Raw genomic sequence first — 24,708 nt, 5'->3', positions numbered from 1 at the left:
ACATACTTCACTGCAAAAGATGAAATCTTAGTTCCAGACGATGTCCCTTTGGACATGACAGATACCCGTCACTTGGTTCCATGTCCCCATGGTCATGAATTGTGGTTGTGAAGTTGGAATAGATGCTCGCGAACAAGAATTTAATGGCTAGAATGTGGGTTAGCTAGTGGCTTATATTATCAACTGCCGAGAAATGGAAGCATACTCACAGTAATAGGCAAAGTGAAGCCCAAGGCACATTCTTCCACCACTGCCAAACCCCCAGAACCATTTTCTCATGATAGCCAATTCTTCTGGTGACGCATTGAGCCATCGGTCTGGCTTCCATTCATGAGGATCAGGAAATACATCAGGCATGCGATGCAGAACAGAAGCGTATGACTGCACAATTGTTCCTGTGGGGATGTTGTGGTAGCCCCCTAGGGTACAAGGCCATGGCACGACACGTGGTTGACCTCCAGGCACGGAGGGCCAGAGTCGAAGGGTTTCCATCAGGACAGCGTGAAGGATTGGCAATTTGTCGATATCCTGAGGATTGGTCATATCGTCGATTTCCACTACCTTTCCAGGAATATATTTCAACGACGGGGACAGACTGCGCAACTCTTCTTGAAGTTTTTTCTGCCACTCCGGGTGTCGACTGAGCTCGTACAACAGGTAGGTGCTGGTGTTGCCGCTGGTCTCAAACGCGCCGGAGTTTAAGGAAAACATTTCACTTGCCAGTGGGAGACGACGAGGGTATGCTTTTGGCTTGGAGGTGACCTCGCTCATCCCCTTGAGCGCCTGTTCAAACACCACCGGGTGATCATCTAGTGATAACTGTTCCCTGCTGGCTAGGAGTTGCTGGGCTTGGTCACACTTTTCTAGGTTCCAGTTTTCGACGCCCTCAAATGCGTTTATCACGGATTTGGGGATGAGGTGAATCCCAATTTTCTGGAGCATGTTGATCAGACCGGGAAACTCATATTGCCAAAAGGTGTATTTGGATATTCCCAGAAACCCGTCAAGGTAGAATCTCCGTTCCTTTTCGTCCTCAACCAGATTGCTGCGCAGCGATTGCCCGAATTGCCACTGCACAAAGGTGTCAAGTAGATACGAGTAGTTGAGCTCTAGTACCTCAACTGGTTTGTTGAGGTTAGCAGCATTGTATAAAAGCGGAAGAAGACGCCTGAACAAGACGTCTCGTGATGCGGCGCGTACACTCTGCGATGACATGATAGAGGACTTTGAGAAGCAGTTCGCCAATGCTTTCTTCTGTGCGGCATGTGCTGCATTGTCTTTGATTGTGAATAGATTGCCAGTTCTATTGGCAGAAGTTAGCCCGTCCTCCTTTGTCGACGTGTACATTATGTGCATACCCGTATACGGCGAACCCATTGAAGTAAAAATCAGGCTTTGGGAACCCTCCGTGGTAGATCCGTTTCAATCCGTCTTCGAAGCAGTTCACACTGACCAGACTCGGGCCAAGTCGTACCACAGGGCCCTTTTCCATATGGTGTTTGTATACCTCGCGGTTTTCCTGTTTCGACCATTTCATCCATAGTATCCACAAAGGACTGAAGCTACAGGACCAATGGGCATTTGGAATCTTGGCCAAGGGAGAAAAGAAGGCCGGGTATAAAATGAACCTGAAGACGCCTGCAGTGGTAGCGAGCAGGGTGAGGATGGAGTATAGATGGAACTCCATGTTTACTGAACTGTCAATGGCGCCAGGGACTTGGTTTCTCGATTGTGTTTTAGCTCTTCAATTTTAGTAAGCATCGAAGACCTGGTCACTAGCTTTATAACTAGCCATTTATTCGCGCTTTCCTGGAGAGCCCAAGCAGACGTTATCGGAAAGCATGACAAAGGGCTCACTTGGTACAGCTACATTGCGTGTAGCAAACAATGCATCACGAGATAGGCAAGCCCGGGTGTAGCCTGAATCACATTATGACCGCCTTGGGTAAGTGGTGAGCTTATCGCAGTTTGCGCCTATGGCTACCCCTTCCAATTGAGACTCCGTATCAAGTTTAAGATGACTATATGTCCGCAGTTGAGGTGCTCTTTGCTCTGCGTAGATTTTGACCAAATACGGTCAATAAGGGCGCTAGCTGTGGACCGCCTCAGGCAGGGTCCATGTTAGTCTGGAGTCTCATGCCTGCCGCCCCCATGCCACGTAGGACGAAGTCAATACCATGATTGTGTAAAATACTTAACACATTTGATTGAGACAAAGTTGTTACAATACAGATAAGGGGAACTCATTCGATCGTGTATATCATCTTTTCCTTCCCTTGGAATGTTTTCAATCCCAATAAATTCTGTATATGGATTCACCTAGAGTAGATACGACTTTCGAATCTCATACAACTTATTCTATGTACGGCTCACCCAAGAGGAATTCGTGATACTACTTAGACAGTTCGATTTGTTATAGTGGTACTTGGATGTGAAGTAGAATATTGTACGCATGGCCCGGCTCAAGCATTGTTTCCTTTCTGGCTCATTGACGGAGTAATTCCTGAGGACATATCATCACTCTCCATTATAACCTCGAGGCCCTGTATTTCAGTTTTCTATTACTGTCAGCATACTGAAGGCACCGACAAAATATACGGAAAGTCTTACCGGACCGGAGAACGTCTTCCGTTTACCTCCCCACCATGATATAAGGATCAAAACTGTAATCCCACTGATCACCACACTGACATAGTTCATATCTGAAACTGTGGTCGGAAGAGACGTGGGAAAGCAAAATATAATTGTGATGAAAGGCACCCAGAAGGCAGAGAACGCATTACATACCGGGCCTAGGTATCGGCCCAAACTGAATGAGCGCTTGGGCAGAATGCGATCTCGCCCTCGGACCAACACAATCGCCTGTGGCACGGCGTAGGTCATATTGAGGGACAGGATGGACATGGATATGAAACTGTTGAATGCTGTCGTGGATCCGATATAGATCAAACCGTAGAGTAGAATAATTGCAGCGCACCCGATCGTGGCATTAACGGGTGCCTCTCGTTTGGTGTGGATCTGGGCAAAGAACTTTGAGTATGGGAGACCCTCGTCGCGAGCGAAAGCATACGCTAGTCGCCCGGTTGTTACTATGCAAGAGACTAACGCGCCGGAGTAGACGAAAAGAATCCATACGGTGAGCATTGTGGCTGCGGGTTGACTTCGTGTGGCTTGTAGATAAATTGTGTAAATCGGTATACTCGAAGAGGCCACGGCGTCAGTGTCTGTTGCGGAGAACAGGAACGCAAGCGTCCAAGGGATGACCGTCGTCACACCAATTAGCATGGTTAGTCCCATGGCGCGAGGAACATCCTGACTAGGGTTTGGGAGTTCCTGTGCGGTTTCACTCAGCAAACATCAAGCCCAAATTAAGGTGGGGTTTTCTTACCTCTGCAATATGACAGGCCCCGTCAATGGCCAGATATGCATACATACATGTCCCGAGCCCAATGAGAAACGATGTCCCATCACTCCAGCCACTGGTGTTTTTATAGTCGAGAAACACGACTGCCGCTGACTGTTTATGATTCTGCGTCGCTAGAACGGTGATGAAGCTGGCGACAAAGCCTAGGAAGCTGCTTATAAACATCACGATCTCTCCCTTGGGAAGTGCTCGTGGGAGTAGGCAGACAATGGCAGTCGCAATCAAGATTAGCAGAGCATATATGAGATACGTTTGCCAGGATTCTGCAGTGTAACTTGGGCGATATATGCTAGCCAAGTTTCCGATCATTTGAGCTGCCAGTCTTTCATCAGAATGTCGTTGTGTTTTGATGAACCTCTTTCGATCAATTAAGACTCACCACAGACAATGGCAGTGGATGCACTGGTGAGAGCCCATGCGACTACACTTAACCATCCCATCGTAAAGGCCACTACGGGACGATATTTTGGGGAGCTGACCATAAAGGCAAAATGATACTGCCCGCTGCTGGATGGATACGCCGAGGCGAGCTCCGCCAGACCCGCCGCTAGGCACAGATGACGCGTTAGGAAGTTTATGCATTCAGATGAGAACAGGATGTCTTACTGATGAAGCAACTCGCAACAGATGCAGCAATAAGACCAAAGAATACTGCCGGACTGCCTCCCATCAAGAGTGGGGTGACGAAAGTGGCCGAGTATCCAAGCCAGGAATTGGTCATGCTGAATCCCAATGCGATTGTAGAGAAAAGAGAGAACTGGACAGGCAGTTCCTCTCGCCTCAGATCCAGGGGAGCTTCCACATGGTCGCCAAGCCCATTACTGGAGTCAGGCTGGCCTTGTGACTTGGATATGCAGGTCGTGCGGTCTGTCATTGTAATATAGGGTCTGAACCTCAATCCTAAGAGGACCTCCGAAGGGAATGGAAAGATGAGGAAATAGTCATGTAGGATAGATTTCCCCAAAGCATGGCAGTATTATACCTTCTATACCCGCTATTACAAAACCGTGGATTCACGTAGCACTTGCAGCAGAACGTATATCAAAGTTCCCGTTACTACTGATAGGGGGATCTATTGTTATCGTCCGGAATGAATGCCACAAAACCTTGTTGAAAATTCTATGAACTGCGATAAGCTGATCATTCAGTCGCCTTGAACAGTCCTATGCATTCCCTTATCTCGAATCGCAACTCCTTGAAGGGCACCTTGGCTTTTTACTGGGACTCATGGTGATAAGCGGAGCTCATTTATATACCCGATTAGGTATGGTCAAAGGATCTGCTTTTGCCACCAGACTTTACTGTGTGCTTCTAGCATATGCGGTGGAAGGGACGTATGCAGAACAGCCATCCTAGTCGAGGGTATAGTTCAACGCAGGGTGTGAGAAAGAATGGGAAATGTGCCCTGTAGTGGAGTGGGACAGCCCAACGCATTATGGATATGATGCACATTTAATTCAGAATCCGTTTTATTTTTTATTCCCAGTGGATGATTGCTTACATACATACAACTTGAAGAAGTAGCCGGTTTCTCATGTCTCAATGTTTCACTTTTATCCCTTACTCGTCTTTTGCAATATGTATCCATAAACCGTTGAGTACATATCATGGAGCTTGAAAGAATGCATAACGCTACGCTACTCTTGTGCCTAGTTGAAGTGAAGAAAAGATCCTCAAACTGATAGTTATAAGTGCCCAGGATAATCAACTGCTCTTCCGCGAGATACAACTCTTGCTTCGACTGTTTTCAAAGCTTAGACTGGATATTGACATGAACAGCCTTAATGTTCGTATATTCATCGAGACCAGCCTGTCCCAGTTCACGACCAATACCGCTCTGCTTAACGCCGCCAAATGGGACACGCCAATCCCCAACATTACTGAAATTGATCCACACCGTACCAGCCTCAACTCTACCCGCAACTTTATGGGCACGCGTCAGATTTGTCGTGAAGATAGCACCTCCTAGTCCATAAGTACTGTCATTCGCCATCTTGATTGCCTCCTCATCGGTGGCGAAGCGAGCAATTACCGCAACGGGACCAAAGATCTCTTCTCTGTAGATGCGCATCTCGGGGGAGACGTCCGTGAAAACTGTGGGCTCAATGTAGAAGCCTTTCCCATTCCCAATATCCCTGACTGGTTTGCCACCGCATAGCAGGGTGGCTTTCTCTGCTTGTCCTATGCGAACATAGGACATGACGCGGTCATATTGAGCTCGGGTCACCTGAGGGCCTTGGAAGGTACTAGCGTCAAAAGGATCACCGACCTTGGAGACGCTCTTCACCTGGGCCTCAAACGCCCTCAGAAATTGGTCGTATATGTCGTTTTGGACCAAGATCCGAGATGTAGCCGTGCATACCTGTCCTTGGTTGGACATGATGCCCCAATGAGCCCATTTCACGGCCTCCGTTAGATCTGCGTCGTTGAACACGATCAGAGGGCTTTTACCTCCAGTCTCCATGGTGATATTCTTCAGATTCCCACTTGCCATTTTCATGATATGCCTCGCAGTGTCGGTGCTTCCAGTGAAAGCGATTTTATCGACGTCCATGTGAGACGCAAGCGCGGCACCCGCGATTGATCCGTATCCGTTGACAATGTTTACTACCCCGGGTGGAAACCCAGCTTCCACAATCAGGTTGGCCAGGAAAAGAGCAGAGAGAGGCGTCTGCTCGGCGGGCTTCAAGACGACGGTGTTGCCACACGCCAATGCAGGCCCTAGTTTCCACGCTGCCATAGCAAGGGGGTAGTTCCATCTGTAATGGTCCAAGGGAGTCAGCGACTGTATCGAAAGAGGCAGTATTCACTTAATCCGAGGGTCAAAAGAGAGCACTCACGGGATGATCTGGCCACAAACACCAACCGGCTCTCGCACGGTGTATGCAAATTTGTCTGCATTTGTTGGAATCACCTGGCCGAAGACTTTATCTGCGAAACCGGAATAGTATCGTATGGTCTCGGCTGTCTCGGTAAGATCTTCGTTCAAGGCGACCGTATACGGCTTCCCGTTATCAATGGTATCAATCGTAGCAAGTGTCTCCCGGTTATCCTCGATGAGCTTCGCCAGTCGACTCATCAGTTTCCCTCGATCCAATCCGGAGAGATCCCTCCAGGCAGGGTCTGTCAGGGCAGCCCTAGCGGCCTTGACAGCTTTGTCAACATCCTCTGAGGTAGCTCCATAGACAGAAATTATTTCTTCTGAGTTTCTGTTACTCCCAAGATGCGTTAGTCTCGTCCGGACAAGGTAATACGATGAAACCAGGGGTAGATTTTGAACCGTACGCAGGATTGATACTGGCGATCTTATGGCCGCTGGACGACTTGACCCATTCATTGTTGATGAAAAGACCCGTTGGCTGCATCCATGTGCAGCCGTTTGGAGCAGTAAGTTGAACAAAAAGGTCTGACATGGTATTCATGATATGTTGTTGTTCGTGATAGGAGAATGGTCTGAGGGTATAGGACCACCAACAGACTTTTTATCAAGCTGTAGCTCCAGAAGTTTACATACTAGTCAGAATTGCACGAATTTTCCGCGGACCGTAGATTCCTGATCCAAATCAAATAATACCAGTTGCCAGTTTTGCAGATAATCAGCTCACCGTTACAAATCCACTAATCTACGACAGTGACGTCTATCACCATTAGCTAGGCCCTTCAGTGATCGATCATATATTGCCCAAAGGAAGCAGGTACTGGCTGTCAGTCGGCTATGTTTCTGGATAAGAAATAGCCTCACTACTACTTGACCACCGCGATAACGATAACAACAACGAGAGTAACAATGCATTGTGTGCTGCGTGGGGGTAATTCTGCTTTTCGAGCCATCTCATCCTTTTACCTAAAGTAGTATATCGATATGACCATATGCATTTCTTGCCCCAATTCCCTCTAGTCCCAAACATGAGCTCTAGACCATAGCAATATACTTAAGCAACCCGGCCATTTCAGCCGGCTTAGACCAAAAAAAAAAAAAAAAAAAAACTAAAAAAAACTAAAAAAAAGCCCTTAACCTACATCTTTCATCTCTTAGCTTCCCCGGCAATCACATCCACAAAGCACACACCATGCCCACTGTCACTTCATACAACTACCCAGGCTATGAAGAACTCGGCAAAATCTTCAACATCTCAGCCGCCGTCTCAATCCCCTCTGACGCCCGCATCGTTGCCACATCCGGCCAAATCGCCGATAATCATGACCCCCTGTGGGGGACGCACGCGGAGCAATTTGAGAAAGCCATGATTAATATTCAGCGGTCCCTGGCCGCAGCGTCACCTCATATCACCGACACTAGACAGCTGTGGGAGGGTGTCTTCTACGTCACATCGTTTCACGTTGGCGTTTTGTCAAGGGAGGAACAATTACAGATTGCCGCGATTGCGACGCGATACTTTGGGAATAACAAACCTGCTTGGGCGGCTATCTGTGTGAATGCGCTGTTTCCACCAGAGGCATTGGTGGAAATTCAGGTTCAGGCGGCGTATCGGGATGGGAAATGAGTGGAACTGTGACCGTGGTCTGTGGTGGCATCGGTAAACATTGAGATATTTGTGTGCTTTCTGGCTCAAGAACATATTGGACCTGATCAATTCAATCGGGGGGTTTGTCACATGTATGCTTTCGCTTTAGTTATTCTCCTAGATGAAACGAGCGGCTAGCATGAGTATCCGTAAACTTGTCTCGGCAAATCGTGTTGCTAGCCTATATTTGGAGAAGATTTTTCTTGTTCTTATTTTTCTTTTATAACAGGAATTTTTTTTTCTTGTCTTCTGTCTTTGGGAGTTAAATCAATATTCCTGCTCTTAGTAACGCTTTTGTCGAATGTATATGCAAGAATTTGAGAAATGGGTTGTTCCTTGTCGGCACGCCCTTCTATGTATTGGTTTTGAGTCCTTCCCTGGTGATTGTTGGAGGGTTGGAATTTTACGTACGGAGTATGTGATATCGGGCATATGGAGAACGATTGTTTAATCAGGGATAACCTCCAGTTTCATCCACACTCCTGATTTGGTTAATAACTGATACGCTACCGGCTCCGAGGCCAAGCTTCAGACCAGACGGGCACATTGCCGATCCACCTTCCTACTACGGTAAAAGGATAAGCACACGGCAGAGAACCTCTTAGTGCATCTGTCAGTTATGGTTTTTGGAAAAATGAAAATTGTCATAGCGAAGTAGTGGCAGTCATGTTGAACTTATTTTAGAGAGCCGTATTATCTTACTCTCGAACTAAAGAGAACGCAATTAATCCAAACCTCCATTGCTCGACCACAACGCCAACAGAAGTTCAATACAATGCATTCGGGCAGCCAGGCCGATTTGAATAGCATCCATGGTCACGCATATGACTTTATCATCTGTGGGGGTGGTACGTCGGGTTGTGTCATTGCATCTCGTCTTGCCCGCATACCAAATATCTCCGTACTCCTCGTCGAGTCCGGACGGGACGCCGGTCTAAGTCCAGATGTTCTTATTCCAGGGAACTATGTTAAGCAGCTTCAGGAGGACAAAGCCGGGCTGTGGGAGTTGGAGACCGTTCCCCAACGGCACTTGAAAGATCGAAAATTGGTTTTCCTGCGTGGTAAACAACTAGGGGGCAGCTCGTTTGTGATCTCTTGCACTCTTCCATAATATCAGTACTCATTGTCTGGCACAGTGCGGTCAATTATATGGCTCTTGCCCGAGGTCCGGCTGCAGACTACGACGAATGGGCAAGGTTGACTGGAAATGATGGGTGGAAATGGGAAAGTGTTCTCCCCTTAATGAAAGAGGTACGACCCTGAATGTAATGGGCTGGGGTAGTGAGTTGGACTAAAGTAGTTGCAATAGCTCGAGGATTTTGACCCCCGACTCCCACCGGGGGTGGAAGACTTTGCGCGCCCGAAGCCTTCTGACCATGGAAGATCAGGGCAAGTGAAACCAGTAGGCAAAGGAAGGGATCTACTGACATCATGCTAGGCCCCTCAAAGTTGGCTTCGGCGAGGAAATGGTACCCGGTGTGGAGACATTTTTCAAAGCTTGTGTTGAAACCGGGATGCCTGTGTGCCTGGACAACAATTCCGGGAACCCCGTGGGAGTTGGACTGGCACAGTTCAATGTCCGCCGGGGTGAGAGGAGTTACGCAGCCAATGCATTTCTGGATCACTCTTCACGCACTCGGCTCCCGAATCTAACAATCATGACAGACACTGAATGTGACAAAATTTACTGTGCAGACGGGACCGCCACGGGAGTCGAGTTATATCACAAGCCAACTCAAGAAACGGGTGGGTGCATATCCGATTTCCTCGTGTTGTGATTGAAGCTGATTGTTTTTTCAAAGTATACATTAGATGTCGGAGAGAGGTAGTACTGTGCGCGGGAACCTTTGGGTCTCCCAAGATATTGATGCTCTCTGGAATTGGGCCACTTGATGTTCTAAACCGACATGGAATCTTACCAGTCTTGAATTCACCAGGTTCGTCCTATGATCAGCTAATTGACACGACCACATGGATGACCTGAATCGGACTAGGATGCGGTCGAAATATGCTCGACCACTCGATCATCACATGTGAATACAAGGTGGACGATAAAATCCCTGCGCATAATCAGATCTTTCTTGACCCGGACCTCCATAAGCAGGCGAAAGCCCAGTATGCAGACAGCCGCACTGGGCCGTTGGCCATGTACGGATCCAGTGGAACCGTGGCATTCCCAAGGATTCAGAGACTGTTTGAATCCAAGGAGTTTGCTGATCTGGACGGCCAAACTCAGAAGTTTTTACTGGACTCCACCAGGCCTTCTGCAGAAATCTGGCTTGGATCGGGCCCGAGCTTCTATCCCGCGAATGATCCAACAAAGAGTTACATTACCCATGAGATGCTCATACAGAACAATCTCTCCAAGGGCACCGTGACACTTCGATCACGCGATCCACGCGATCCACCCCTCGTGGATCCAAATTTCCTTTCTCACCCCTTTGACAAGCGTATCGCAATCGAAACGGTCCGTACTGCTTTAAAGGTGGCGAACACGGCGGCATATCGAGGAACAATTGAGAGGATCGTGCATGGTCCGCGCATCGACATCAATTCGACGAAACCAGACAGTATAAGGGACGAAGAGCTGCTGGATTTCATTCAAGATCATCTTGACCAGGGCTATCACAGTATGGGTACCTGCAAGATGGGAGCACGTGAGGATCCGACTGCCGTTGTCGATGATCGATTCCGCGTGTTTGGAATGCGGAACTTGCGCGTGGCGGATCTCAGTGTGTGTCCCATCCTTACCTGGTAAGTCCATTCGCCCATTTCCATATATCAGGTTGGCAGAAGTAGTTGGTAACATGTATGTAAACAGCAATCACACACAGATCAACGCCTACTTGATAGGTATTCGCTGTGCGCAAGAGATGGAAAAATATTATAAGGGGACCACAGAGCGGGCGGGAAGATTATGAAGGCGGATATAACCAAGTCGGTGGTGACCCTAGATCAGAAGCAGATTGACATTTTCAAACCCCTGCATCAAATCCAAATATTTAGAGGGGCGCTGGCCCGCCCACACACCTTCCAGGATGGTTAGCGCACTCTGCACGTTGCCAAATCCGCCCGATATCTGCATGCACTGTGCTCGTTCTCTGAGCCAGTTCTGCCGTTTGGAGTCCTTGGTTTCAAGGCCAGCATGGAAAAGTGGCCAAAGTAACTGGTCCGACCACCCCGAGGCCGGAGGTGTAGACCTAGCATGGTAGAAAACACTGGAAACCAGCCAATCAATCTCGTACTCGTCGACATCACAGGGAAATAAACGGATCAAATACAGCAAAATGGCATATCGGTACGCCTCGGTTAGGTGAAACCAGTGCGTTCCTCGATTGGAACGAGGCCAGCCTTGTAACAATTTCTGCTTTATCTCTTCCACCTGGCATAACACTTCCATTGACGGCCGTTCCGGATTAGTCTGGCTTTTATAGACGCTGACAATTTCGCACAGAACCTGAAATTGATCCAATGTGCATGGGAAAACATCAAAACTCCAATCCGGCCCACTTCCATCAAAAAATTCACCAATATCTTGGCGGGAGAAGACTGGCTGCCTTGAATGCGAAGCGGCGGCCATGATATCAAGCCTAGAAGCAACGAAAGATTAGATTGAATTGTCCATGAACACACTTACCGAACCATTCCTGTAAGTTCACAACTTACCAGACAAGATATTGTTCTACGAAGCAGCCAACGGTGCGGTCAGAGCCACGTAGTTCAATCAACTTCTTAGCCCCCCGAAAGTGCGAATCAAAGGTCGAGAAACCCCTGTGACAGATATCACAAAGACAGAGCATGAGGATCGTGGCTATCGTTGCAGGTTGTTTGGCCCGCACTGGGGAGTACAAATCCTCTTGTAGACGCTTCATGGCCTTGCCCTTGAATCTTAGGAATTCGTTCTGGAACTGAGTTGTCCCTAGCCGTACGTTGAAATGGCATGCTGCAAGAGCGGCACACGCATACATAAGAGATGGAACCTCAGTGGCAAGAGGAAATATATAATCACGGTATGGGTTTTTGGGATCATGGTTATCGACGCACAACTTGGGGACAACTTCGCAGAGGTCTACAGAGGGGGGGAAAGTCAGCTCCTTTTTTCCTGCTGTGATTGACTCGGTGGGACATTTTACGGTATTCTAAGATAAACTTCAGTTCGGTCGGGATAGCGATGATATCCAGGGCGGGAAAAAGAGGGGGTTGTGAAGTTGGGATTTGTCCTGATTCCAGACGAGCATCACAGGGCGCAATGACTTCCGGTGCTATCTCTGCTTCGTCACTTGGTAAGAAAGTATCATCCAGCACTTCAGGTTGAACAGTGAATGATGCTGAGTCAATTGGCGACCCTGTATCTGTATTCAAGTGTGATCTTTCAGCCGGTAGCCACTCAGAAGATCCGTTGCTAGGCGTCGCTTCGTCGTAAGGCTGGCGATCTTGAACATATCTTTCTTCTCCGGTAGGCGACCGGGTAGTGGATGCAGCTGGTGGAGCTTGTTGTTGAGACCGTCGCGGCCGTATTTGTCGCTTTTCACTTGAGGCTGCATTCATAGGGAAAGTCTTGCCAGCAAGTCTTCCTCTGCTTGCTAGACCCGACCATCGCAGCAAGTATCCTTCACAAACCAGGCCATTAGATTCGCAGGTGCCACATGCAGGCAAAACTCGGTCACAGCGTCGTCCTCGCCGACGACAGGTCTTGCAGGCTCTTCCGAAGAGCTGGGGGGTGGACATAGTGACGAGCAGGAGGTATGTGAGTGTATGGAAAAGTGGGAAAGGTGAAAGTAAAGGGCGGAGGACCAAAGGAAGAACGCGGGGAAGATGATGATGATAGGCCTCTCCTAGTTTATCTCAAGACCTCGGGTAGAACTTCCCGCTTAACCTCTTCCCCATACTAAACCACGATAAGCCAGTCGATAATTACTCACCTTGTTATCTCTTTTTCACATTTACTAACTAATGCACGATAAGCTACTTCATTATCGCCACCGCATTATCAAACACTTCTATTACGAAGGTCATTGTCTTTCTAAATCAATAGCTTATCTCTGGCCAAACCCACTCAACTTCGCGTGCCTAGTTTTCATGTTAAGTTATTCACAACCGCGTACCATATTACTAGCCGTGGCTATGTGCTTCAAAAGTCCAATGGCAAACTCCAGATTCATCACTCAAAACATAGTTCCACTGTCTCTTCGACTTGACACGGTCTCCCAAGGCGCACAACCGCTATTCTACCTCGAAGTTCCATCACAATGCTAAATAGGGTGGCGTCCATTCCCAGGGGACCCTTCTCGTATCGACAAATTGAATACGGAAACCCCTCGTGGTCGTCCAACATCCTCATGATATCCACTGTATTTGGCCCCCCACCCGTAGCAGGAGCATACTTCGTCGCCAATTGCTGGATGCGATGCTGTCGTGCAGGCGAGTCTGGGAGCCAAGTCCCATCTACCGCGCCATCATGCTCCAATAGTAAATGGTTTGCGTGGAAGATGCGATCTCCCTCGTTCATATGCATAAACCGCAGTGTTCTCGCTGTTGATTCAAGTCCAATAGCCTTTTCTTGATCAGCGATCAGAATATGCGCCGATGCAGCGATCCCAACTTCATCCAGCTGCCGAACAGCAGCATCAACTGATGTGCTCTCCAATACTTTTCGAAGGCCAAGGTGAACTGGCAGTCGTGAAAAGTCACAGCCAGGGACTTTGATAGCATTGAGACAGACACCGATACCAAATTCATTTAACCCTATCTTTCCAATAATGCCTGCTTCGGTGATCATCTTGATTCGAGGCCCATCGGCGCCTCTGATATCCAAGAGAAGAAGATTCTGCTTTTGTTCTTCCATCCACTGTCTCAACATGAGAAAATTGGTTTGGTCATTAGAATCAAAGCAATACTTACATCCCAGTTCTGAGCCAGAAAGGATTGCGTGTCAGTCTTCCAGTACAGGCTCGTGCACCCATCATTGAACATCCCAAACGCGATTTCAGTGCGGATATTGAGAATCAAAATGTCAATAACTGGGATTTCAGCGCCGTCCGCAATTCCTTGTAATCCCTTCTTAGTCAGCGACATCCTAGGGAAGAATTAGGGCCAGATTAATCAACACACCCTGCATTTCACTGTAATATTCTGGACATCTCTGTTCTATCTCCCTCTGCCAGTCTTTGGCAATCATGCGGACAGCATCCCATTCGAGTTTGCAATTATAAGCAAACATCTTCTTGTAGAATAAAATACTACGCTTGATCATTTCTTTCGCACCAACTCCATGTGCCAATCCGAGCTATTGCCTGTCAATATACTTTCATGGTCTTTGCTAAACCCAGGGCTGGTGACTTACTTCGTACGGTGTTCCATAGCACAATAATGTTTTCATATTGGTATGTTGTCGGTCAATCGGCGCGTAGTGCTTTCGTGTTCAGTGCATTGGTGGTAAAAAAAAAAAAAAAAAAAAAAAAAAAAAAAAAAAAAAAAAAAAAAAAAAAACATTCAAGATATAGATACAGAATAGGGTCTTTGTCCCATCAATATGCAATGATTGAATACTTCTAAATAAAGCAGCTCATCGGCACTGTCAGCTCTAGATAGAGTGATTGCCCGAATATACTAACCAAAAGAGGCTAACAGATAAGCTAGGCGGCTCACGGTTTAGCCACTTTAGGAAGGTCTTTGAGCATAGTGCCAGCGTGATACGCAGCGTGTCATCCGCCGGCTACAGGCACATCTGAGGCAATGAACTGATTTAAGCATTCATACGTTCTCAGTTCATCGAACTGTAGTGTAGGGTAATGATGCTGAATGAACACTTTTTCACCTCCCGAAATCTCCATCATCAACTCCTGCTCATATATGCAAAATGGGAAAACGTGTGCTTGTCGGATATGGAATCGACGTTGATGCAGTCAGTGGGTGGTACAGGCAGATCATACACCACATACCCGCGTTATTGTTACCATACTGAAATGATTTACCAGGATAAACTCCGAGGACGGTTCTGCACCGGACTTGACCGACGTATCACGTGGCATCTTCGGTGCGACAGTGGGCATCGACCGACTACTCAAATTGTTTGATCAAAATAACATCAAGGCATCTTGGTTTGTTCCGGGACATACGATTGAGTCATTCCCAGAACAAATACAAAAAATAAAAGAGGCAAACCATGAGATGTGTGTCTTCACTCGCCAGTTGGTGTAACGGCAAGATCACGGCTGACATTTAGCATAGTGGTTTACATGGTTACTCACATGAGCATGTCAATGTCTTATCAGATCAACAAGAGCGAGATGTGCTCGCGCGGTCTATTGAAGTCCTAACCAAATTCACTGGGAAGCATCCGAAGGGGTGGACCGCACCATCATGGAAGACGTCTCCTCGCACCATCAAGTTGCTCGAGGAATTCGACATAGTAAGAACGCATGCACTCACTATATGTCACAACATGGAAACCCCAAAGAAAACTAAAGTGGGCACATAGGAATATGATCATTCCTTTATGCATCATGACTCTCAGCTCTACTACGTCCCTCACTGCCATGCGGAGATTACTACGACCAATATATCCCAGCCCGCCGCTTCCTGGATGCTTCCGATGGGGAAGCTCACCCCCAGCAAAATTGTCGAGGTTCCCGCCAACTGGCACTTGGATGACTGGCCACCTTTTCAGCTTGAAGATGGCCCTTCTCATGGGTATGTCGACCCGTACGTTATCGAACAACTGTGGAAGGATCAGTTCGACTTCCTCTATCAAGAGTACGATACCTTCGTTTTCCCAATCTCGCTCCATCCCCAGGTTAGTGGGAAGCCTCAGATCATGCTCTTGCACCAGAGATTGATCAACTACTTGAACGCCCACGAAGGAGTAGAATGGTGTACCTTTGGTGAAATGGTGGATGAATTCAAGGCTGGAAGAATCGGCGGCGCTCAGGTAGCTGGGGGTGTTAGCTCATAGTATGGATACGTTCAGGACCCAAACCTCCACATAAAACCATACAACGACATTACCATGGCCATTTCGTGCGATACAGCCGTACCGGCTTGGTCAAGACCTCAGCTGCTATTTGTTGATGGTGTAAAACGTGTGGTGACTTGAGTTATGGGGTGTCCAAGTGGTCTAGACGATAACGGACTTTTGGTTGAAACATCGCCGTGGTCACCAAATCATATTTTCTTATTCTGTGTATGATATAATCCATGAGATTTTAAACTCATCTAATAACTTGTAGGTGAAGGCTAGGATGTATGCGGAGCTTGAAGTACTTATTAATGCATTTTTTGAAATGGAAGTGAAAAAGTCTTGCTTGAAGTACAGTGTAATATGTGCTAGCTGGTAATAAAAAAGTAAGAAGGGAGCAAACGCATTCAGTTACTTCAGGGATACAGGCGCTCTGCACTGATATGCATGAGAGAGTCGGAAGTCGACCTCCAGGTCAGAAACAGTCGATATATATACCCTCCTCCCCTATAGTTTTGGCAGGTTCTTCGATTCCCCGCCTGAGCAACAGGCTGGGAAGGCATTCCGGGAGATACTGTCGACACAGAGCGCCGACGGCGGAACCCATAGGGCAGGATTCCTCTGAAAGAAATTAGATGCGCGGAGCATGACGCTCACCGGTTCAACCGGCATGATGGGGAAGTCTTCCGTGCGCGGAAAATGAGTGAGACCGAACTGGACATAGCACACGATGTCGGTATTCTCGATACTCTCGTTCCGGTTGGCCCAGTCTTGAATGGTCAGGTTATCCGGATGGTTTTCCTCGCCCGTCGATTGACAGACGTAGTCACCAGCTGGATACAATTCGTAATCCTTGTAGGGCAAAACCCATAGCGACTTCCGGGCGAAAGCGGCACGCTTCCAGACCACGCTACCGGGTTTAGCAAGGAGGGCAGGGCAAGAGTTATTGACGATCTTGAAGGCAACAGGTTTCTTCGAAACTTTGTTGAGTTTATTTGGATTAATGATGTCCCACGACCGACTTGTCTCATGATTATAATTCGTCGCGCCTTCGAGAGCAGTGTGAAGAGGCGTCTTTTCGCAGTAAAACCCATTTCCGTAGTAGTTCTCTGAAGAACCAAGAGGATGCTTGGATACAACAGCGTCACTTTGAAGGACTGTATTGTTGTGACCGTCTATTTCAGGGTCGACACGCAAGGAGAATATGTGCTGATGGTTCTGGGCAATAATGGCCGGCGCAACTTCGGTGCCGTAGGGGGAGGAAGCGGCCTGTTCAGAAGGGTGCATGCAGTAGGTGTTTAGCATCCCAGTAAGTTTGACCTCGAGCTTATATGTTCCATCCAAAGTGAAGGTATGGTAGAAGCCGTACTCGTAGTTAGCCGCGGTGATGATTTGGGAGATGATAAGCTTGCGGTCGCGAGCAGACACGACGGTCCCATCACGGTAGTCGGTATGTTTATATAGAAGGCCGTTGTCCTCCTCATGAATACAAATTGCATTCTTGATCACCGCAGCCTCTCCTTTTCCGGTACATAGGACACCATCCAGATAGTGAATAGCTCCCTTGCAATCACATCCTAGCTTGAGCGAGTTCGTCATGTAGCCCGAGCCGTACTCACCCAGGTCGAAAGCATGTTTCTTGTGATGGGGTGTTTCTGGGCAGCCGTATGGAACAACCATCTCTACCACACTGATACGGTTGAACAAGGCACGATCCCGGTCTTCGTAGGGATCATGCATGCGGACGTCGGAAATCACAATCCCCTCACGGTAGTTGAAACCAATATGCATTTTATATCCTGCCCAGGTAAGTTCATTTCCCTGTACCTGGAAGGATACGCCCTGGGGCTGGGTGATATCAATCGGCTTTAACGTGTCGTGCTTGTACTTGTCGCCAATGAAATTCGGAAGGTAGTGGTGTTCCGTCAGCGGAATGGCTGTTCTCTCCCCATTGACATATCGGATGTCAACGCTCAGAACTTCTTCCCTCTCGGTGTCAGCGATGACGGTGAAGTCTAACGGATGGGCATATTGGTTGTCAAGTGCGTGATTACGATAATAAGCTAGGCCTTGCTGGAGACGGCGCTCGAAGCCCCAGCGCTCATCAACACCAATGGCCCAGCCGTCAACGAAAACCTTCGACATATCTGTAATACCAAGACCCCTGCACGCTTCAATCACCCGAGAATCCTTTCGGGAGATCCGTTCCATTATGTCCAAGTCCTCTAGGGTCAATGTGGGCATGACGTTCTTGACCTCCTTCCAGCGTTCAACCTTGGACTTGGTAAGATTGACGACAACTTCGCTGATCTGGCCCGACCCTTGTTGCTCGATGACTATAGCAAAGGCACGGCGGTCAGGCCGGCTAGCATGTCCCTCCTTGTAGGCGACATATTCCGATTTCGTTGGCTCGCGAAGAGTGATGCAGTTGAATTTGAGTAATTTAGGGCTGGCCCATTCACGTATGAGCTGAGCGGCGGCGGGGATTTCAGTGATTGATAGCTGATCTGGTATATCTGATCAGATTCGCAGCATCGAGAGGTAGAATCAATATCATCATACCTAATACGTGGGGCACTCCGTGTGGAATGAGAGCAGCAGCGGACGCGGAATCATAGTCTCCTTCACGGAAGATGGTGTAGCCAGGAATAGTGTTAATATCGGGAGCCATGATGGTGTCACAAATGCGCTTTAGTTTAAGACAATCAGATGCCCTTAATGAGGCCTTCTAGGGGTTGTTAAATATAACATCCTGGAAATTGATCCAGCGTAAGCTCAGGCGACTGCCAAAACCAGAAGATTGAATTTGTTGCTAAGGATCATCCTCATTGTGTTAATTATTCGCAATGCACGTTCCCGAAAGTCCCGAGAACACTGTATCTGTAAGATTAAAGAGGAAGGTCCAATCGAAAGGCTAGATCTGCTAAGATCTCTTGGCCCACAAGCTTCTCATGGGGATCCACCACAGTCGTCGTCTTTCTTCGGTCTTTATGACCAAGAAGATTCATGTCGCCAATGGCTATGTATCTATGTTCTAACCGCGTTTGGGTAACAATGGCGGAAGCGTATCTACTTGGCACCGGGAAAGCCACGCTAACCTAATACCGTACGAAGGCAACATCTCAGGCACCTTCCGTTTTGGGGGAGCATTGCCGCAAATTTGCTTTATTGAGCAATACCAAAGACTTTTGTTCTCGTATGGGAAGTGGTAGTCAACGATGCAACTGGAACAACTCCCATGTTTGATGTTTGATCGGCAGGCCGGTGGAAGAGAAGATTAGGTGAAACGGAAATTGCGATTTACTATGAACATCCAATGTCTTCAGATATGCTCAAGGACCATACCGAGTGAGTCAAGTCACTCTGTTATCCTGCATAATTCCAAGCGGCTCGTGTTATCTTCTAAAGTTATAGGTATCTGAGAGCCTGTTCAACGTCAATGTCCGCAGCATCTATATCCATTCCCGATGTGAGAAAGAACGGCACCGATTCAATGGTGATCAGTGGTCATTTCCAATACGAACGTTCTCTGGCCAGGAGCCACACAGACCTGGTATAATATATTCAAGAACGGTGTCTCTTCTGTAACCAAGTCTATAGCTCTTGAGTTTACCGGAATTGATATTAACTTAACACTATCCGGCCCACATCGCGAAACACTTCTATACTAAATAAACCTATCAAGGTTCCTGCAGCCATGGCCATCGTCGCCGGGAGTATGACAAGCAGTCTATACTCAGGCTCGCAGACGCCTTTATTGCGGGAGGCCATGAGCTTGCTGCTAAGATCGCGGGCCCAGCCGCCCATCACAGTGCCGAGAACGGAGCCGATGAATGGCGCAATGCCAGTGAGATTGTCGACGGCGACGGTAGACATGGACCAGGGAGGCGCGGTGAAGATTTGCGATGCGACGGTGCTGAGGAGGATGGTCCAGGTGAAGATCACGGACCACATGATGCGGTTTTTCTGAGGGCTGGGGAGAAAGGATTGGTGGAGATTGGGTTGAGGAGGAGGGATTCGAGTTTTTGGGATGTAGGCAAGCAGGAGTGGGTGCTTGCTAGGGGTGTGTATCGGTTTTGGGTTGGGGCTAGTAGTAGGGATTTGAGGGGGTGGGTGGAGTATGGAGTTGCTTAGATTTTTGGTACTGGGTTGGGTACTGGGTATATTACATGTGCTGCAGGGCAGTTCGGGCGGTATCACTTCAGTTAAGATGCTGACCAGGAAGAAATGAAGTACTAGTATACACATCCTATCATTCAATCATACACACGTACATGCATACATACATACATAGAAACCTACATGAATAGAATGAAAGGGCTTATCAAGTCCCCGTCTCTGTCTCAATATCCGGTTCCCGACCCGCCAAATCACCAGTAAACTTCCTCTTCACCTTCCTTAGCGAATACTTAGCCTCGTCACGCGCAAACACGGCATTCCGAACAGGTCGCCATTGCATCTTACCGCGGTGTTGACGCTCCTCGCTGCGTTTATTCGCCTTCTTAAGGGACCCGTCATCTATACTGTAGATGCTGGGAGGCCCGGCACTGCTGCTCCCGCCGCCAGTGGACGTTGTACTTTGTGAGACGCGTTGCTGCTGATGGGGGTAGTGATCGTCGTCGTTGTCGTCCTCGGTTTCGCTGGATGAGGAAGATGCCTCTTTCTCTTCTTGCTCTTGTTCTTGGGAGTTCTGGTGCCGGGCTTCTTCCCCGTGCATGGTGCCGTAGGACTGGGCGACGGTGGGAGGTGGGTTCACGGGGTCGTGAGGTGGTGTCTCGCGCCCCGGTTCGGCGACTTGGTGGCCGTGGTTGTTGAGATAGGCTCCTGGGTCGTGGCCGAAGGCGCCGCTCCAGTCTTGGCCTTGCTTGTCAATCCAGCGGCGGCGTTCGCGGGGCTCGGCGTGTTTGAGGATGTCGCGGCCGTCAAGGAGGGATTGTTCATGCAGCCTTTCGAGATCCTCGGGGATGTCGGAGGAGATGCGGCGTTCGCGGACACCTTGGGCGATGCAGGCTTCCCAGGTTTCAAAGGTCTCGCGGGATTCGTTGTCGATGACGTATTGTTCGTGGGAGTCGTCGATGCCGGGGCTGAAAAAGCCGTGGAATTGCAGGCGGCCAACTTCGTGCAGGTCCTCGAGGCCCGGGCTGCGTTTGATGTGGCAGTTCTGCTCGGTGATGTAGTTTTGAGTGAGTCGCTTGCCGTTCTTGGTGACCCAGATGGGGATGTCGATGGCGGTGTCTTCGTTGTCGGCCATGTGTTGGAGCCAGTAGACGGCATAGGCGGTTGTGTGGTGGTGGCCTTGTTGTTGGAATTCAAAGACGACGGGCGATCGGTAGCGGTGCTTGACGGGGAGACGGATGGCGCGTCGGTAGTCCTCGTTGGAGAGGTCGTAGGTCATGTTGGATCCTTCGACATGGCACACATGACGAGTGATCTTGCCACTGCTGCCGCCGGTGCGGAGGCGAATCTTGCAGCGATGGTTGAAGCCCTTCACGGTGACCTTGTCGGAAATGAAATGGAAGGTGCCGACATCCCAGCCAAGCATCTGTGGGGGAAGACGGGTCTCAACGTGCCGGAAGAGAATGGAGATGCGAATGCGTCCAAAGCCGATACCGCCAGTGAGAGGGTACCATCTGGTCACTTGTGAGCTGTTCTCGAGGAGCTCCGAAATCTTCAATGGCACCACGCCGAGGATAGGATCGTGCTGGCGATATCGTTGGTCGCGGACGCTAACGGTAACGTAGGCGGACCGCCAGTCTCGGACGAACCGTTCAGTTCCAGCGTTGAAGATAGGCTTGGAGCTTAGGGCTTTTGCACGAGTACGGTAGATCTGCGAGATGTTAAGCGAGTTGTGAATATAAAAGGGGGTATGTGGGGATAGCTTACTAGCTCGTCATTGAGAATGATTTTACAGTAGCTCGTAGGCAAGTTCTCTCCAACCTCCTCTTTTTGCTCGCCATACGGTTTGGCTGGCTCATAGTCTCTCCCCTTGCGGTTACCGTGACTGCCTTTGACGTTCTCTATCTCTAGATTCACGATTTGATGGACCACAATGCTCATGATTCCACTCGGCCATAGCGGATCTGGTGGGGTCTTGGTAATGGCGTCCTCTTGATCGGTACTGATGACACCCTTTTCGTCTTGGAACTCAGGAATGTCCTTGAAGTTCTCCGGTAGATCCTTCTTCTTGCCGTCGGTCCTCAGCTCGGCTCTCAGCTTGGGTTTGCCGAAAAACCCGACCTCCCAGTGCAGTTCTCCCGGCATTTCACTGCCCTCGTTGAGGCCCTGGAGCTTGGAAACCTGAGCATACATCTTGCCCGGGTGTTGGATCATTTTGCGTATGGGCAATTCCACTTTGCCGACAATGTCGTCCGCGGTGGTCCGATCCGAGTCCCAGAGTTCGACACTCAAAGCTTCGTCCGCCTTGATCAACTCTGGCGTTACGAGCAACGCCGCGGTTTCTTCCCAGACGGGGTTCAGGTCGTCGGTGATTACTCGGGTACAGTACATGGGCTTGCCGTACTTGGAGAAAGAGAGGTTGATGTAGGGGTCACTGCCGCCGCCATAACTTCCACGTCGGTCCTGTTTGCTCAAGCCAATTGCACGATGGATCCGGATCCACATGATGCCCAGTGCCTGGGTCTCTTTGACGATATCGTCACCCTTGAGCATCATGCTAAGATCCATAGTCATTGATTTGGGAGCTGCAAACAGACCGCTGGCCGTAGCAATAGCATAGTTGACGAAGTTGGAGATTAAGGGGAGGTTCAGGATATTTACACCCCAGTTGACCATTGGCATACAACCGGCCCTAATATGGGGAAGTCCAACAAGACTAAACGTCACGTCTTTCATGAACGGGGCCTCTGGCATCATCTGAAACCTGGCGCGGACGGTGCCTACCAATTCGTTTAACTCCACGAAGACCGGGAATGGAACGCCAAAGAGGCCTTTGATTCCCAGGTAGAAAACGATCTGCATGTGCATGTTGCGCGCCTTGGACGAAGTGGTTTGTCCGCTCGGTTTCGCGTGGTAGGCAAAGGAGGCCTCGATGTTGTAGTAGCTACCGCCCTCCTCAGCAGCTGCCGCCTCCTGAGGGTCTTTGTTCTTCACGTTCTCCTCGTGGATGTGATCCTTGAGTTGCTGGACATGAGAGTCCGGAAGAGACCGCAAGCTCAAGATTCGGATAGGGTTGTTTCCCTGATCAATTTCCGCAATCCGAACGTTCTCCACTACACCAGGCGCAGACGCCTGCATGATGTCTTCGATGGTATCCGCAACGGGTGTCAGCATCTCCGGGTTGATGAGGCCCCAGAAGACCCCGAGAAAAGAGTTCATCCATTCGACCGACTCAGGTAGGAGGTTTGCAGTAGCCTAACAGCGTAACATGTAAGTTTTAGTACTTTAACGGGGAGCGGAAACTTACCATTTGGCCTCTGATTTGCTCACTACTCCATTCCATCTCCCGGCCGCTGCGAATGAGTTCTTGTATCCATAACCACACACCACTTGCAACACCGAATGATAAAGGCAGTAGGCCCCAGAGCGAGCCACCACACATCCGACCAGTAAAGACAATGGCAGCAACAATTCCTAGGCACAGGCCGATGCCACGGCTCTCCAATTTGTCAAACATGGGTTTATAGGTGACTGTCGGAGTAGGATGGAAGAGGATGTTGGTTTTCTCGCCATGAATAGGAACATCTGACGTAGTGCCTTCTGCGATTGGGTCGGGGGGTGCGGTTATATCTTGGTTTTCTTTATACTGGGAAAGGCTTTGGTTGGGTTCAGTTTTAACGTCCTACGAGATTTCTTAGCTGACGTTCAGTGTTAGATGAACAAATTTATATAGACTCACCGTTGGCTTTCCAAGATTAGCATTTGGGACGACCAGCTATGATTATCATCGGTTAGTGGCATGTTCTACCATTGCCAATGGGGTATGGATACCTTCGGATCCTTCACTGCTTCCATGGAATCCTCGTCGAGGTCCTCCACTTCAATATCCTTGCCAGTCGTTGGATCGGTCACCATGCGAGTCTTTCCCGTTGTCTTCCGGGGCTTGTGAGCCATTTCCTCTCCCTGTTCCTCCTTCTCCCGCCGCTTGGCCGCCAGGGCTTCCTCATGGGCCTTGCGCTCTTGTTTATCCACCTCTAGACGCTGTAGGAACTTGTCGATGGTCGGGACAGGGTTGGCTCCGCTCCAATGCTCCCCGAAGCGGTGAGTCTTGGGTGACTCCCGCCCAGGTTGAGCCTGCGACATGGTTGATAGTGATGGGATGATCAGGTACGCAGGTAAGCAAGAGATATCAGAAGTAAGGTGAGTGGGTTATCATCCCTAGCTCCGTGAAGCCGGGACCGCTGTTGATATGGGAAGAGAGCAGGAATAATGAGAGGGAAGGAAATCTGGTTGTAAGTCCTCTCTCATGCGATGTCAGCCAAGTAAGGTGAAGTCAGAGCGAAAGTCAAGGTTGGCCCTGCAAGACTGGACTACGTCATTGTGGAGGAGGCGCTGCCAATGGAGCTCGGACGCGTCCGACTATTTGCTGGCACAGGGCTGGGGGGATATCCCGAGCATCCAGACCGGATCTGATGTCGGTCTATTTACCTTCTCCACCGGATGGATCTATACCAAGTCGAGGCTGGCTGCATCCTCTTGTTTTCCGTCATTCATGGCGGAAATCTGGAGCTTGGCGTGGATGCCGGGAATGGCGGACTTTAGAGTTGGATCCAAAGAAGGATAAGGCTGACCGTGTACTAGCTGACTAGTAGCAATCATCATTTGGAAATTGAGATGCAGTCCCC

At 49.1% G+C, this 24,708-nt stretch overlaps 11 protein-coding genes across 11 annotated transcripts; 3 read left to right on the top strand and 8 right to left on the bottom strand.

The window, feature by feature from the left end:
* Positions 1-7: 7 nt before the first annotated feature.
* On the bottom strand, positions 8-1,687 carry BO83DRAFT_455905 (cytochrome P450; the record flags this gene model as incomplete). Its single annotated transcript, XM_025537049.1, has 3 exons — positions 8-147; positions 210-1,303; positions 1,359-1,687. The coding sequence occupies 3 exons, from the start codon at positions 1,685-1,687 to the stop codon at positions 8-10; spliced, it is 1,563 nt and encodes a 520-aa protein (XP_025383572.1).
* Positions 1,688-2,462: 775 nt separating this feature from the next.
* On the bottom strand, positions 2,463-4,298 carry BO83DRAFT_431372 (amino acid transporter; the record flags this gene model as incomplete). Its single annotated transcript, XM_025535577.1, has 5 exons — positions 2,463-2,558; positions 2,611-3,333; positions 3,389-3,738; positions 3,804-3,971; positions 4,031-4,298. 5 exons carry the CDS (start codon positions 4,296-4,298, stop codon positions 2,463-2,465), a joined length of 1,605 nt encoding a protein of 534 aa, XP_025383571.1.
* An 873-nt stretch (positions 4,299-5,171) lies between these two features.
* On the bottom strand, positions 5,172-6,837 carry BO83DRAFT_441066 (aldehyde dehydrogenase; the record flags this gene model as incomplete). The annotated part of the gene is made up of 3 exons (XM_025536309.1): positions 5,172-6,183; positions 6,265-6,633; positions 6,710-6,837. 3 exons carry the CDS (start codon positions 6,835-6,837, stop codon positions 5,172-5,174), a joined length of 1,509 nt encoding a protein of 502 aa, XP_025383570.1.
* A 657-nt stretch (positions 6,838-7,494) lies between these two features.
* BO83DRAFT_431370 (uncharacterized protein) lies at positions 7,495-7,929 on the top strand (the record flags this gene model as incomplete). Its single annotated transcript, XM_025535576.1, has 1 exon — positions 7,495-7,929. The coding sequence occupies one exon, from the start codon at positions 7,495-7,497 to the stop codon at positions 7,927-7,929; it is 435 nt and encodes a 144-aa protein (XP_025383569.1).
* Positions 7,930-8,725: 796 nt separating this feature from the next.
* Positions 8,726-10,871, top strand: BO83DRAFT_369970 (GMC family oxidoreductase; the record flags this gene model as incomplete). The annotated part of the gene is made up of 7 exons (XM_025529884.1): positions 8,726-9,033; positions 9,087-9,201; positions 9,260-9,352; positions 9,414-9,696; positions 9,735-9,887; positions 9,945-10,704; positions 10,772-10,871. 7 exons carry the CDS (start codon positions 8,726-8,728, stop codon positions 10,869-10,871), a joined length of 1,812 nt encoding a protein of 603 aa, XP_025383568.1.
* A 29-nt stretch (positions 10,872-10,900) lies between these two features.
* BO83DRAFT_431367 (fungal specific transcription factor domain-containing protein) lies at positions 10,901-12,678 on the bottom strand (the record flags this gene model as incomplete). The annotated part of the gene is made up of 3 exons (XM_025535575.1): positions 10,901-11,540; positions 11,617-12,019; positions 12,084-12,678. 3 exons carry the CDS (start codon positions 12,676-12,678, stop codon positions 10,901-10,903), a joined length of 1,638 nt encoding a protein of 545 aa, XP_025383567.1.
* Positions 12,679-12,858: 180 nt separating this feature from the next.
* BO83DRAFT_441063 (AAT-domain-containing protein) lies at positions 12,859-14,370 on the bottom strand. The gene is made up of 4 exons (XM_025536308.1): positions 14,294-14,370; positions 14,062-14,236; positions 13,852-13,997; positions 12,859-13,798 (listed from the first exon to the last, which is right to left on the bottom strand). The coding sequence occupies exons 1-4, from the start codon at positions 14,327-14,329 to the stop codon at positions 13,112-13,114; spliced, it is 1,044 nt and encodes a 347-aa protein (XP_025383566.1). The 5' UTR covers positions 14,330-14,370; the 3' UTR covers positions 12,859-13,111.
* Positions 14,371-14,809: 439 nt separating this feature from the next.
* On the top strand, positions 14,810-16,340 carry BO83DRAFT_347036 (polysaccharide deacetylase family protein; the record flags this gene model as incomplete). Its single annotated transcript, XM_025528800.1, has 4 exons — positions 14,810-14,865; positions 14,928-15,122; positions 15,181-15,361; positions 15,431-16,340. The coding sequence occupies 4 exons, from the start codon at positions 14,810-14,812 to the stop codon at positions 15,902-15,904; spliced, it is 906 nt and encodes a 301-aa protein (XP_025383565.1). The 3' UTR covers positions 15,905-16,340.
* Positions 16,341-16,409: 69 nt separating this feature from the next.
* BO83DRAFT_455889 (peroxisomal copper amine oxidase) lies at positions 16,410-18,578 on the bottom strand (the record flags this gene model as incomplete). The annotated part of the gene is made up of 2 exons (XM_025537048.1): positions 16,410-18,423; positions 18,470-18,578. 2 exons carry the CDS (start codon positions 18,576-18,578, stop codon positions 16,415-16,417), a joined length of 2,118 nt encoding a protein of 705 aa, XP_025383564.1. The 3' UTR covers positions 16,410-16,414.
* Positions 18,579-19,531: 953 nt separating this feature from the next.
* On the bottom strand, positions 19,532-19,861 carry BO83DRAFT_431363 (uncharacterized protein; the record flags this gene model as incomplete). The annotated part of the gene is made up of 1 exon (XM_025535574.1): positions 19,532-19,861. The coding sequence occupies one exon, from the start codon at positions 19,859-19,861 to the stop codon at positions 19,532-19,534; it is 330 nt and encodes a 109-aa protein (XP_025383563.1).
* A 323-nt stretch (positions 19,862-20,184) lies between these two features.
* On the bottom strand, positions 20,185-24,347 carry BO83DRAFT_148913 (C2 domain protein). The gene is made up of 5 exons (XM_025526223.1): positions 23,855-24,347; positions 23,763-23,798; positions 23,331-23,705; positions 21,791-23,278; positions 20,185-21,734 (listed from the first exon to the last, which is right to left on the bottom strand). The coding sequence occupies exons 1-5, from the start codon at positions 24,164-24,166 to the stop codon at positions 20,232-20,234; spliced, it is 3,714 nt and encodes a 1,237-aa protein (XP_025383562.1). The 5' UTR covers positions 24,167-24,347; the 3' UTR covers positions 20,185-20,231.
* Positions 24,348-24,708: the final 361 nt, after the last annotated feature.

The sequence above is a fragment of the Aspergillus eucalypticola genome, assembly GCF_003184535.1.
Source record: "Aspergillus eucalypticola CBS 122712 chromosome Unknown BO83scaffold_33, whole genome shotgun sequence".
Classification (NCBI taxonomy): Eukaryota; Fungi; Ascomycota; class Eurotiomycetes; order Eurotiales; family Aspergillaceae; genus Aspergillus; species Aspergillus eucalypticola.
The sequence above is the reverse complement of the archived record's forward strand: the minus strand, read 5'-3'. Positions and strand labels throughout refer to the sequence as shown.